The sequence below is a fragment of the Lithobates pipiens genome, unplaced genomic scaffold (genome assembly GCF_037356315.1).
Source record: "Lithobates pipiens isolate NorthernLeopardFrog02 unplaced genomic scaffold, aLitPip1_a1.2 Scaffold_25, whole genome shotgun sequence".
Classification (NCBI taxonomy): domain Eukaryota; kingdom Metazoa; phylum Chordata; class Amphibia; order Anura; family Ranidae; genus Lithobates; species Lithobates pipiens.
In genome coordinates this window covers 195,172,378-195,186,827 of record NW_027507787.1, presented here as the reverse complement: position 1 = coordinate 195,186,827, position 14,450 = coordinate 195,172,378, and the positions used below count along the sequence as shown (strand labels likewise).

General features: G+C 39.0%; 1 protein-coding gene across 5 annotated transcripts in view; it reads right to left on the bottom strand.

The window, feature by feature from the left end:
* FGFR2 (fibroblast growth factor receptor 2) overlaps nt 1-14,450 on the bottom strand; it is a 130,599-nt gene that overhangs the window by 28,805 nt on the left and 87,344 nt on the right. For 3 of the 5 annotated variants that reach the window (XM_077455379.1, XM_077455384.1, XM_077455382.1), the window contains 2 exons: nt 5,853-6,043; nt 3,523-3,670 (listed from right to left, as the gene is read on the bottom strand). In XM_077455379.1, coding sequence (XP_077311505.1) covers nt 3,523-3,670; nt 5,853-6,043 — 339 coding nt within the window. Of the gene's footprint in view, nt 1-2,615; nt 2,761-3,522; nt 3,671-5,852; nt 6,044-14,450 lie in introns of all 5 variants that reach the window. The other 2 variants (XM_077455381.1, XM_077455383.1) reach the window with 1 other exon arrangement.

Below are 14,450 nucleotides of genomic sequence, written 5' to 3'. Positions count from 1 at the left end.
TGTAGGCACTTATATTTAGCAGCCTTTTTCAACATTATATTCCCTGCACTTAACGACTTTGCGGACCGATAGCTCCGCACACACAGCTTGAACACCTGACCTCTGCATCCTGGAACCAAGACATTGAGCGATGGCTGTATGTGAACACAGTGCAATCATGCATTGCTAGTACTGGCAGGTGATGAGGATACCCAACAGTGGGCAGCACACCATAGTGACTCACAGCCACATTGACCTGATTTGACATTAGACTATAGGTTAGCTAAAGAAAGACGCTTTAACTGGTGTGATGGTTAGAAAGAAAAAAAACAAAAAACGATAATTTCAACTATACTGAAAAGTTTCACTTTTATTAAACAAGCGATTGGCCTATAGTTGTAAGGTTTACTCTAGATCTAATATATATTGTAAATATAAATTATAATATATATTGATGTTGACAGGATAATGTATAAAACCATTTCAGGTTTAAAATCAGTAAAAAAACAAAACAAAAAAAAACACACAATTAAAGGGCTAGTCCACTCAAAATTACTTTTAGTTTTTGGTGGATGCTAGAGAGATGAGCCACTTACTGAATGCTAATTGATCTCTAACCACAGAGGGAACAGCATCTCAAGGCCTTAATGAGCAGGCCCCACTGCTTTCCCTAATGGTTTTAAACATACTTTTTATTATGGAAAGTGTAACACTGGGAATATTCAAAGGTGAACAGAATCACCAAAAAAATCCAAGATCAAGACCAAATCCCCAAGAGATAAAAGAAGTTACCAGGCACCCTTCATCTGTCACTGAAGAATACATTTTTTGATGGACAGTTTAAAACATGAACACACACATATCACTCAATACACAAGCGTGCCATAAATCTCTCCCATATGCATACAACAAACATGGCTCTAATAAAGCTGAATAGTGTGTACTGACTACCCCCAAAAAAGGAGGGACAGTATTACCTTTCTACTGAAAGTAGCTGTCTGTCCCTCAAATTATTATAGCAGCACAAAAAGAAAGAAAGAAAAAAATGATTGAAAAGTCAAAAGAGATAGGACAGAACAAAGACAACAGAAGAGTTCTATATATAGAGAGTAATGTTTTTTCCTTTATGATTTAAACCCTTCGCAATGTTTTCTTTTCAGGAGCATCAGGGGTTAAATCAAAAATGGAGGTAAAACATCTTGCCCAGATTGCACAAAAAACATGCTATGCAATTCGGGAACCATGAAAGTAAATGCAATTGTAAACATGCAACACTGTTGACACTAGGATTATGGTATAGGTAGCTATTTTGTTTATTTTGATAGGTGATCGGGCAGCAAAAGGTTAAAATTAGTTGTGATTCTTCAGCAACCAATCACTTCTCATCTTACAGTGTTTGTTATGTATACCACAATAAAAGACTTTAAACACAATAGATGCAGGACTTTAGATATCATAAAAACTCAAATTAAAAAAACCTATTAAATGTATTACTATGGAATAACTTTTTAATCTATTTATAAATAAATTGTACTTTAAATTTAGGGATTTAAGATTTTATGATTTCTAACAGTTATGTATCATTTCTAGGACAGGGTTTCTCAACCTTTTAGTCAAGGCACTCTTTAAAATTCTGAAAAATCTTGGAGGCATCCCATTCTAAAAATGTAAAAAAACTAAATAGTTTTACACAAAATGCAGCAATATTCACACACTTGGGACACCCAGCGTTAGAGGAGATTTATTATTCCAATCAAATACAGCTTTGCATACTGGGACCGACTAGTATTAAAGGTCCTTTTAAAGGGGTGATCTGCCCGATGGTTTCCGCTTTGCTGACAGGTGGACCTGATCGGAAAGCCTGTGTGACAGCTAATGTGACCCCAGTGCTGACGGAGAGGAGCAGGGGAGGGGGCAAACAGGGATGCTATGCAGGTGCCCGATGTCCTTATCAACCAATGACATCATTAGTTGTTAGGATGAAAATTTTGGGGAAATGTTTAGGTATCCTGCCCACACCCAACAGCTGTACTTTTTTTCCCAATCAGCACATCCCCCCCATATAGTTACTACCCGTTGTATCATTTGACCCTCCCTCCTAGATTGTAAGCTCCAACTAGCAGGGCCCTCTGATTCCTCCTGTATTGAATTGTATTGTAACTGTACCATCTGCCTTCAATGTTGTAAAGCACTCCAAAAACTTTTAGCGCTATATAAATCCTGTATAATAATACATTTTGCCAAGGCAACCTTGAAGAAATTAGAAAGCACCCTGGTTGAATAGCTGTTCTAGGCACACAAAGGATTCTGGAAGATGGCAAATTGGTGGCATTCTTCTATAAAGTATCTTTTTAATGTATGGTTTAATTTAAGACATTTTTTAAAGACCCACATAACTTCTATAAATGTTGTGGTATAAAGAAATAGATGTGGATACATCTAAACATTTGATATGGCGAATATTCAAATTAAATGTGAGGACTGTGTGCATATATTGGCTTTTATTGGTATAACAACTATACACAGAAGAGGATGGTTGCAAATGACTTTGGGGCAATGAGATAGATGCACAGTGTTTACAGTTGACCTTGCAATACCACAGACAGAGACAGAAACCCAAGGCAGTAGCATAATACCTGGCAGAACCGTCAACCAGGCAGAATGTTGAGAAATCCCAATGGAATTTCCAGCTATACAAGTATATTCCCCAGCATCCTCAAAAGAAACATTTTTGACATATAAGACTTCTATCTCTTCATCTGTAATGTTAACACCGGCAGCCTGGAAGAGAGGGAAAGCAAAAAAGAAAAGAGAAAAAGCAACACCCAATGAGAAAAGGACACATGTGGAGCAGGCTCAGGAGATGACATATGCTTGGAGAGGCGTACAAACCTCCGAGGATCTCCATTGCCCTTTTCCAAAAGACCCAACATACCAAAGATTCACCAGAAAAAACATTTTGAAATGCAAGGTGCAGATTATTGAACATGACCCTTCACCAGGATTTATCACCATGAATGCATGCAATCATATGACATGGAAAAACAAAGACACACAAAAAAAAAAGGATTTCACCTTCTGGTATACTATTATAAAGGAGGCTACATTAGTATGTGGCTTTACCCATAGGCAGTCCCCAGCAGAGGGCCGATAACCACATATCCCTTTCCTGCAGTGGTGAAAGCCATTATATACCTGCAGCCTATTATTTTACAAAGACATTTTTAAATCAATATGGTAAAATAACTATTTCCGACTTCCTACTGAAGCCAGAATCATTGTGCAGCCTCCACAATGGCCATCTGTAATAAATGTTGGGAGTTAAAAAGGTTGGTTAGAACCATTGGAAGTATTTAAAACATGGGAAGAAATACAGAGAGGGGAAAAGAAAAATCGGTGAAATCCTCAAGCTTTGTGCGCATTTTTCCATGGCGGCACCAAAGTGCAGCAAAACACCAAACCCAGATTGTTTGTCCAACGCCACCTTCGCCAGAAGCACCAAAAGCCCATCTGCTTCCCGTGCACGGCAGGAGGAGACGTTACCTGGTTCTCTTTTCACCACCGTGAGCCAGGCTGACTTGTTGGCCTCTCCAATGTAATTGGAGGCGGTACAGACATATTCCCCCGCATCTGCTTCTGTCACATTGTACAGATTCAGCACCTCAGCACTGGAACTGTTTATTCCCGAGTGCTAAAAATAGGCAGGCAACATATGGGATTAACATACAGAACAGTGATCTAGGAAAAATGGTTTAATACTACAAAACTTACATTTAGTCTTATTTAGCAAATCTGAGCAATGTCGAAAGCTCAGCAACCCATCAAAATATACCTTTTCAAGACTGGATAAACATAACATTAAAACCACAAAAAAACAACTGGTTTACATAATTTTTCCTTGCACAGTTTTAATTATTAGCCAGTCAACAATGACTGCAGTATGTCAGTTTTACAGACCCTCCAAATGACCCCCTTCATAAAAAGGTACAAATCACTCTGCTACTGAAACATTTTTGACCAGCATCATTTGACCTGACACTTTACCATGCTAAAGATAATGCAATCAGAAGAATATTTTGTATTGTGTAGAGTTGGTCAAATTGGAGGAGAGTCTGGTAATATGGGGTTGATTTACTAAAACGAGAGTGCAAAATCAGGTGCAGTTGTGTATGGTAGCCAATCAACTTCTAACTTCAGCTTGTTCAGTTAAACTTTCACAATGTAACCTGGAAGCTGATTGGTTTCTATACAGAGCTGCACCAGATTTTGCACACGCCAGTTTTAGTAAATCAACGCCATGTGTCTATTTTCTGGTCCAAGATTGACCTCAACTAGATGTGATCATCAACTAGGGGCTATTCTGGGCATGCAGTAATTGAACTGAAGCTAGCCGCTGTTAAAACAACTGAAAGCTGGCCATAAATTAATTTTCTTATACAATTTTCTTTTAGGTTTACGAAAACTAGGCTTGCACCGATACCAGTGCCAATACTGGGCATTTGCACGGGTATCGGTACCGATAACTTCTGGCTCTGTTCTTTCAGCTATCAATGGAAAATTATCATACAATCATGTGCAAGCTAAAATGCTGTTTATTTTACTTGCATGTCCCCCTTGGATCTACAGCGAATTTACTTCCAAGTGCACTTGCAGTGCAAAGTGGATTTGCCTTTAGTAAATAACCACCAAAGTCAGTTTTGTGGAAGACAGCGTTGTAGTCCCGCAGAGTGCCTGAGTACTTCACAGACCTGGTTCACGCTCTAGACGCAGAGTCTAGCTTCTGTGATTAGCAATGGCTACTCCCACTTCTTTAGCTTTACTATTGGTCATTCACTATGGGGGTTAGCTTCTTAAAACCAACAGTGAGGCACAAAGAGCTGAGAAAGAGTGAGGCTAAGCCAGTGATCATGGAAGCATCCATTAAAAAGAACCTTAATTCTCAGGTGTCAATGAGAAACCCTCAGATTGGTGGGGGTTCTAGACAAGACCCTTGATGCTTTCATTTCTAGATCGCTGAGTATAGGAAGAATACTGCATGTAGGGTACAACTTTTATGAGCCACCTTGATAACAGGGAGAAAAACAAAACAAAAAACAGACGACACAAACAGGAAACATCAGAGCCACAGCTTTGTAGCTTTACGCACCATCATTTGTAAAACCCTTACCCCAACATTTCATATTCCTGATACGTGCCTGCTGTAAAATGTACTTGCATGAAAAAGTATCCTATTCTTTTTGGGTTGCTTCCTATGTGTGAAATGCTTGGTGTTCCCGCCAGTCCCTCTGCTTCCCCATTTAAAAACTGACCACACAAGCCATGGGAGCACAGCGTGGTCAGTTTTCTGGCTGTGCTAGGAACTCGGCCTGCTCCCCGCCAATTATTAGACTTGTGCCTCCCCTGCATTGCCATTATTCACTGTGGAGACCGAGTGTGCTGCTCTTTCTCCTCCCCTAGCTTTCTGAGCACCTTATGCAGCTTAGAACAGAGCATGTGATCATTTATAAAAGAATCAAGAAAAAAAAAAAAAAAAGAAGATATTCATATTGTTTTATATGTATACACAAATGTTGCCTTTCATTTGTATTTTAAATTGGATGGGTTGTTTTACAAGGTGAGGTTCACATATACTTTAAACTGTAATCTCTTGTTATATCATCATTGGTCATAATCACACAGAATCCTATAAACCTTACGACACGCGATTGTAAATAGGGTTGTGTATGTTACCCAGAGTAAATAATCAGCTTCAGATGTTCATAATAAAAAAAAATGAATTTTGGATTAGTTGGTTTGGGGCATCACAGGCAGTTTGTACTGGAGTCTTACAAACTGCTGCCTCAATAGACATTAGCTATTCCAGCAATTCTTACCTTCAAAACCTTCATGTATGGGATCCCATCCACCCCAAACCGGCTCCCATTCTTCTCTACATATCGCACCCAGCGAATGTGGGGCTGTGCGTCGCTATACACCTTGCACACAAATTCAGCATCCCCGCCAACATACGCGGTGGTATTTGCAGGGAGACCAGCTTGCAGTATGGGTCTGTGAGAGGAGCGTTCTGGGGGCAGAATAGAACACAGTTGTGAGCACATATTTTGACTTTAGTGCATTGTATACTTTAAAATTAAAAAGGTTATATGACTAACACTTTTAAAGCTTGTTCATCCATATTTTGTTACCGCATTTAAGAAATCTGTGCATTAACCACCAGGGGCACTCAGCAGCTCAGTGCTATTACTTCATCTCTAACAACTCTCAACAAATTATTAGTTACACGGAAAGGTCATTTTTTCCCCCCCAATGAACCCACAGACACAGATTTGAATTATGTGGAGGAGCAGTAATACACCGTCACTGCATAGCAAACCAGGAAGCAGAGCCCGTATATACACTATAAATTATACACAGAAACAAAGTTATTAAAGTATTAGCACACATTGATAAAATTGTTTACATCAAACTGATCTCCTTTATGGCTTGTTTATCTAAAAACATTAAATAGTTTTTATATTACCTTTAATAACTAATTGCATTAATAAATCAGTTTGAAATAATGTAGGTAACCTAGATACCAAGATGGAACAAACATGTTGACACTGTACACAAGATATTGTAATGACCAATAGTATCATTTCTAAGATAATAGTGATCTAGGATGTAAAAGTAGTATTGCAGTTTTTCCAAAGGGGGAAAAAAAAAAAAAAAAACGTGAAATGCGTAATTATGTTAAAAACTTTTGCACATGAACTGCAATAAAAAAAAAAAAAGTCCAGAAGCACTTTGGCTCTCACTGATACACACCTGTGTTGTGGCATGCTTCCAGCCAACCTATAGACCTCTATAGGGACTACTGTTTTTCGAACAATGTGCCAGGTAAGAGTGCATGGCATCAGCTGTGTGGCCATGCGGAGACTGATTTTCATGATATAGCAGAGAGCTTTTAAAGCTGCATTTTTAAAATTACTTTGAAAAAAATGCATTTAAATAAATAACAGGCTTATACTTCCCTATGTGAACTTACTCTTCTTGGGTCCCCTGCCAGCGCTCTTGCTCTGGTGAGTGCCCACATAGAAAGCCACTTTCTACAGGGGCACGCGTGCAGGTTCACTCCTGATCCTCACTGTCTGCGTCTGGACACAGAAGGCGGGACTTGGCCCTACCCCCCAACATCACTAGCTTTGATTGGCAGCAAAAGGAGCCAATGGCTCCTGCTGCCTCAGCAAAAGCTGTGAGACCAGGAAGTGATGGGAGAGAAGGGCTGCAGATGGGCACAATGCTGGATTGAATAAGGGCTCAAGTAAAAAGGAGGGGGCAATACTGATGCCTAACAATTTTTTACCTTACTGCAAAGAAGGCATTAAGGTAAAAAAATGTTAAGGCTTTATAACCACTTTAAATGTATATTTAACTGCAACTAGTCAGCGTAGGTAACCAATTTTGAATTGATAACAGCCGCCTCCCATAAAGCAATTCTCAGACTAAGAACAGAACACTAGGGGACAATTAGGAAGAGAATGTAGAGTGAGCTGGCAGATGAGCTCTTCAGCGGGCTTCTGCTCTTTCACTATCTAATCACAGGCTGGAGAAGAGGGACCTGGCTGTATTGCTTAACTGCAAAAAAAATAAAAAATATTAGGTCACAAACCTAACTTCACATTCTGTAGGGCAATGTAAATCTCAGGACAATGAAAAGAATGACAGCCAAACAAACCTATTGGTGGGTATAACAGGAATTGAATCCAGGTTTAAAATATGTTGGTATAATTTTATAAGAAAGCATTAACGTTTATACTCATTTACATTAGAGAAGGCAAAAAGTATTATCGATCGGCTTAATTCTGTAACTATGAAAATATTATAGAATGGCCAAAAACCAAAAAAAAAAAAAAAAAAAGGGATAATTTCACAAAACTAAAATCCCCAAAAAGAGGAATTCTCATGGGTACGGCAGAGTCTACAAAAACAGCAGTCACCTCTATGATGAAGCCACTAAAAAACCCCACCATATAGACCCATTGCTAAAAGCAGCAGGCCCACCTTTGTCACGGTTAGTGCCCCAATTTCATAACCATTGGAATAATATTAGAATACAACTTTTCTGTTTAGCGCTATACATATATCCAGTTTTGTAACACCTTAGTGCAATGATTTCAACGGACTGCATTTAGGTTTCGTAAAGGTCACACATTCGCTCTACAATCGTATATATTCTGAGTTATACATGTTATAAAATAAATAAGGCAGGAGACGCCAAGGAGCAAGAGGGGGGTGGGGGGGAATAACTCAAGTCTGTAAACCCGTTAAGCTCCTGGCACTGGTCCCTGCAGCAAAATCAGTGCCAAGCTAGAAGGGAGGGAGATGTGTATTTGTAAGTAATGGGGAGGGAGGAGGGAAAAAGCTCAAGCTTCAAAAGATACCGCCAGGAGGAGGACAATAGAAGACATGGTAGTTTATACTGGACACAATAAATGAAGGGAGCATGGATTCCAGTCGTCATCTCTAGCTATTTCTGGATGCCAACATTTGTGGGTCACCTGTAAGCGGGAATGTTCCCTTTAACCCCTGTGCTTATAGAACCTAGTTTTCCCTAGTATAAAAACAGAATGGGTAAATACTATGCATATAGAAGTGTCTGCTAAATTTTCTAAGGAACTACATAAAAGTGTCAACTTACTGTGCATTTGCAGTCAGGCCAATAAATAAAAACTTGTGGACAGGAAAGTGCAAAGTTGATAAGATGCCAAGCGTTGCCAAGTTTTCTACAGTCTCCTGCCAAATTCATCTGATAACCAGCCTTTACTGGACTGATATCATTGTCCATTACATTGTAGCACAACTTATAAACTGCTTAATTTTTTCGGTCAGCTATTCTATTACTCTTAGAACATACCCAGCAGGCAGAGTTTAAATCAGGTTGCCCCCAACTACAATGGTGGTCTTTCAAGAGTAACTTCGTCTTCATCTGTCCTTTTTCAATTCTTTTTGCACAGTCAAAACACTAACATACGACCCTTATTTTTGTTTTTAATAACCTATATCTTGACAGATATTTTGGGAGTCAATTTAAATGGAGTAAGAACAAAAATGAGCAGTAACTAGTCTCAACAAATCAGAAACTAGACTGATCACAGGTTATTAAAAAAAAAAAAAAAAAATTCTTTAACCACACAGCTGACAATAAAAAAAGGGCAATTAGGTTTGATTTTTTTCCAGTCCAGATAATAGAAAGCAAGCACCTGATTAGCTAAATATTTCTGTAGTTATAAAAAAAACAACATTGTCCTTTTTTTATTTACCCATGTTGCCTTTTACTTTCTCTTTACCTTAAATTCGAATTTTCGTTTTTCCTATTCCTAATATCAAAGCGTATGATCACTAATGGCCTTCCAACCTTTTCTGAGAGGAAGGTGTTAAAAGTTCTGAATGCATTCAGTCTCTGGGAGCGTCTTACACACACATACCATGTTCCAATAAATTGTTTCACAAACAGACGTCCAGAGAGCAGCCTCATGTAAAGCTAGCACACCTCCCTGGAACAAAGGCGGCTTTCATGCAGGTTGCTCTCCCTGGCACTCTGCGGGGAATTGGTACGCTGACGTAATGCTGGCAGCCACTCCATAAGCACCAACCTTGTTTTACTTGCAGTAAAGTTATTAAAAAGCAGGCAGAGGGGAGAAAGAAAGAAAAACTTGAAGTGATCACTCTGCACTCTCACTGCTGTGCAAGGCTGATTTGTGTGTTTAAAAAGATACATTCATCAACCTCTTTTTCATCTGAAGTCACAAGAAAAAAAAAAGAGTCACTCTTACAATATACAGCCAATCCATCATGTTGGCACTGGTGACTAAGGCCAGAGAACAAATAGTGCATAGTATGAAACAGCCGAGTTTCTCCAACATAGACTTATGAAAAGCTAGATTTAACTATTGAACAATGTTGTTATATGTCCCAGTAATGCAGAGCTGAGATACAGCTATATGGGGCCAATTTATAAATATTTTCACCCAAAATTCTGACAACTGTCATCCAACATTTTCAAATTTATTGGATTCAGTGCGAATCCAAGGTTAACGTTGTGAGAAACTAAATAGACCCATATACGCATGTTGAATGTAATGCTAGTAGCAGAGTGTTACAACCAACTTTAACTACACCACCATTAGTCAGTTTTTGAACCCCTAAAGGATGCATTAATTAATGAATGTAAGCAGCAAGAAGACCTGAAAGTGTGTTTATTTAAAAGTGCGGAAATTAGCACTACCAATAGTGTACCTGAGTTAACGTAGCTTCTGGCTCTGTAATGATGTAACTGCAGCCAACTTAAAATTATGTCATCATATTTGCAGTAATGAAATATTTACATGCACAGCGTCCCAGACTGTTCGTCTGGAGTCTCTGGCATGTGCTGTAAGTGCTGATATCCTAGAAACTATATATGGGCCGGCATGAGCCTCTGGGAACTGGCTTCACTTAAACAGCAAAGACCATTTGAGCTGTTACATGTTCTTCATTTACTCTGTAGTAGTGTATACAGTTATTAGTAAGGCCAGTAAATAATGGTTGCCGTTTTATTGGGCTCAGGAATCTCTTCTGCCTTACAAAAAACCAAGGGCTGGGAGCTATGCAACATAAGGCTATTCTATATTTCTATATTAGTCTCACAGTGATGAAAAGGAAGTCTTTTACTCAAATCCAAAAGTGCGTAGGAGTTCACTTATAAAGTATGCTGACCGCCTCCTGTTTTTGGTAAAGCTTTCATCTGAATATACAGTAATCAACAGAAGTAGCTACTGAGCCTTACAAAATTATTTGATGCAGAAGAATCACACTGAGAAGATCTGAAATTTAAAATGAGTCCTTGCTGCTTAGATTTTCTTTCAAAATAGATAATTTTTGGGATCCAAGGAGCAAAACATTTGTACGAGAATACAAAAGATAGGGAGCGATGTTGCTGAAAGTCAAATGTATTGCAAATTTTAAGCTCATTTGTTCCGCCATTTTTTGCCACTGCTAAGACATAGGTTCAACTGAACCAACACATTTACACAAGCCAATCCTCAAACGGCTGAAGTTTTAAGAAAGAAAATTGCCAGGAAGAAGAAGAAGAAGAGGTAGACATCCAGCTGCAAAGTACAAACAATACATTTCTAACAAAAAGAGGGGGCTAAAAGGGTTGAGTGAAGGGTGAGTTAAACAATCCCACTGGGACCGTTTCCCTGTCTACAGAAAGGCTAGCAATATAATTTGAGGATGGTGGCAGATGGACAGCTGCACAACCTCCTACAACACTATCAAGGCTACATCCATTAACCCAGCCCAGACTATTTCAGGGTTCTTTCCTGCACAAACTCTCAGTAAAACTATTCCATTAACCCTCTGCTAAGTGAAGTCTCACTATGGTCATGTCATTAGTGGCAGACAACACAATGATTTTACTTCCTTGGACATTCTTTGCTGCATACTGACATTGTTTTGTCAAACATGAAAGCAGGCGCATTCAGGATAGGAGTTGTTTCATTAAACGAATGAGGTTCAAACAGGAGCTGGACAAAATAACCCAGAATTCAAAAGACAGTCAAATCCAGGAGCCAGCATGACCTTGTATGGAAGAAAGACTGCATGTGTTCAATATCTTCTGCCAATAGGATTATTGAAGGTTAGGTACCAGCACTGACCAACGAAGAGATGCTAACCTGGCCAACAATGCACAGTTGAATAGACTGATTACAAAATCCAGGAGTATGGGGAGACCATTAGATTAGTCCAGAAACTAGTACTTGCAACACTTAGACTTATAGCCTAAATTTCTTTAAACTTAGTTTACAAATGAAGTTTTCATGTGGCTTATAGCCAATAGCTCCAATCATTCTAGCAAAATTGATCATCCTATTATTTTATCAATATGTTATTTTAAAGTATAGTATTATTGAAACAGCCCTTAGCAATAGGACATATGTTTGGTCAGTTGCAGAGCAAACAAAATCCGTTACGATAAGCATTAAAGGTTAGTATTGCTTTTTTCTATAGAGGAAAAGTGGGTAAACCAATCATTTATTGCCCTCATTCAATAATGCAAGGGCCATCATTGCTTGGGCCATTACACAGATATTTAAAGCAGACATATTATTAGACACAAATTATTGCAGCGTTGTACGCAAGACGCTATTAATTGTTTAATAAATGCAAGTTGGCCAGGTAGCAGTCTCTTGCAGTCCCTGCACAGCAGGGCTAGGGGGCGAGTGGAAGAAGTGAAACAAAAAAGGTGCCAATATTAGTTGTGTGCGCGCGCTGGCGGGATTGGAAAAATATGTAGAATCACAGTTAAGTTAATCACTGTACTGCTTATCCTTAATGGTCCATGGACTAGGGCAGGTCCAGGACCATTTTGGCTCAGGGGAATCGGGTTAAATTATGATGGCCATCAGAGTGAGGGCATCTAGAGACAGAAAAAGTAATGGGGGAAAACTCTGTATTGATGGTGTATGTTGCCATTTTATCTTTAGGGGCTATTCATTTTTATCATTTTTTTAACTGAAATTCTGCTTTAAACTTTTCATATGTCTGTGTAGAAACAAACATTAGCCATTCATTTTTCCATGTTTTAATTGACTCTTAAAATGCCATAGAATTTGCAAACAGAAGGGGAAAAAAAAAAAAAAAGTGTTTAGACCCAACATGTGAATACATTTTGAGGTCTGCAAGTTTTTAATCTCCACCAAAACAAGATATACATCTTTTCTGGTTGCAGGAAATAGGCTGACTGCTGGAAAACCTTTCTAGAAACATTTTTTTCTTGTCTTTTGGCACTGATCAAGACACACTGTCAACCAAGTGTGCTTTTCATCCATTCCTTTTAACAAACAGGCTTAATGTGTGCCCACTCCCCTGAATTCATCCATGCCAGAAAGTGCTTGGAAAGTCCTGCCTAATGCTGCCTAGCTTGGAATCTATGCGCCTTTTCATTTCTTCGGCAAACTTTTTTTTGAGGGAAGCTCACTTTGTCGAAAAAAAAAAAAAAAAAAAAAAAAGACTGATTTCTGCACATGATTCCTGCATAATTGGAACCTTACAGCTCCCCCACAAGCCTCTCTCTGCCTCCTGTGGGAGCAGCCACGGTGTTATTACAAGTCTTATTTTCTTGCTTTTTCTTCGCTCGCCGAGCTTAGGGTTTCAGAGCTCAGCAGCAGGATTTCATTTCCTTTGCCCTAGCAGCACATCGGGCAAGGGGGCCAGCAAGGGAAATCATACTAGGCCAGGCTGGGACAGCACCAAAAACGGCCACATTGACCCGGGCAGCCTCGTGCGCTTTCATGGAGCACTTAACAGCTCTGATCCGTGATTCTGCAAGTCGTACTTCATGCAATTAATAGGATGATCATAGTGAACTTTAAGCTTGTTTACTACTCCGAATCCAGTGCTTCTATCTAAATCAGTATCCTGTTACTTTCCCTACATCAAATCTTAATACCAGGTAAAAGCAAAGAGATTATATACAAAGTCGAACAGTGTAAACTGTAAATGTTATTATGGCGAGGAAGACATACAAAATAAAATTACAAATGTGATAAAATGCGATCACCTAACTGAAAGATCTACTGATTATATTCAGCTACAGTATATACATTAAATAGTTCCTAAACCTGTACCAAATTTAGCTTTAGCCCCTTTAATTTGGAACCTCTGTGTGTGCCCAATTGTTCAGCGGTATTGGGCTGTAGGGTGACTAACTGTAGTAAAAATATTACTACTAGAGTGTTAGCCATGTGTACAAAAGTATTATCCCATTGGATCACAATACATACATTTCATTTGGAAAGTTTTTAAGTAAATATAACAGTGCTAATGACACAGATTACATGCACAGATATAGTTTAAATAGAAACAACAAACAACTCCACTAAACACTATTACTATGGTCACATGTCATACCATAATCATTTTAGAAAGGAAACAACCCTTATGAAACCTTATGATGTCTCCAGTAAGGATGAGCTCAGGCGCGTTCACAAGTCCACGTGACCGCCAGGAAGCCGACACTCCGCAGTGAGACATTTACCGATCCACGGCACACAGATCAGGAAATGTCTCACTACCGGCGATTAGGACTGGAGGATCAGCTACCTGGAGGACACGGGCAAGTGGACTTGCGAACACACCTGAGCTCACACCTGAGAAATTGCCATTAATTTATTAATTTTACGGTTATCCAATAAGGCGCTTTCTTCCTCATTGCCAAATAGGAGCTGTAAATTCCCCTTGCATGATAGAGTAGGCGGCCACTTGCTTATTTCTCTTTTAAATACTGGATAGGTACCAACTTATATACAAACCCAATTTCGAAAAAGTTAGGATGCTACATAAAAAAAGCAGAATGCAACGATTCACAAATCTCCCAAACCCATGGTTTTATTTACAATAGAACAAAGCAAACATTTACAATTTTTAATAGCTTGTAAAAAGGAAAA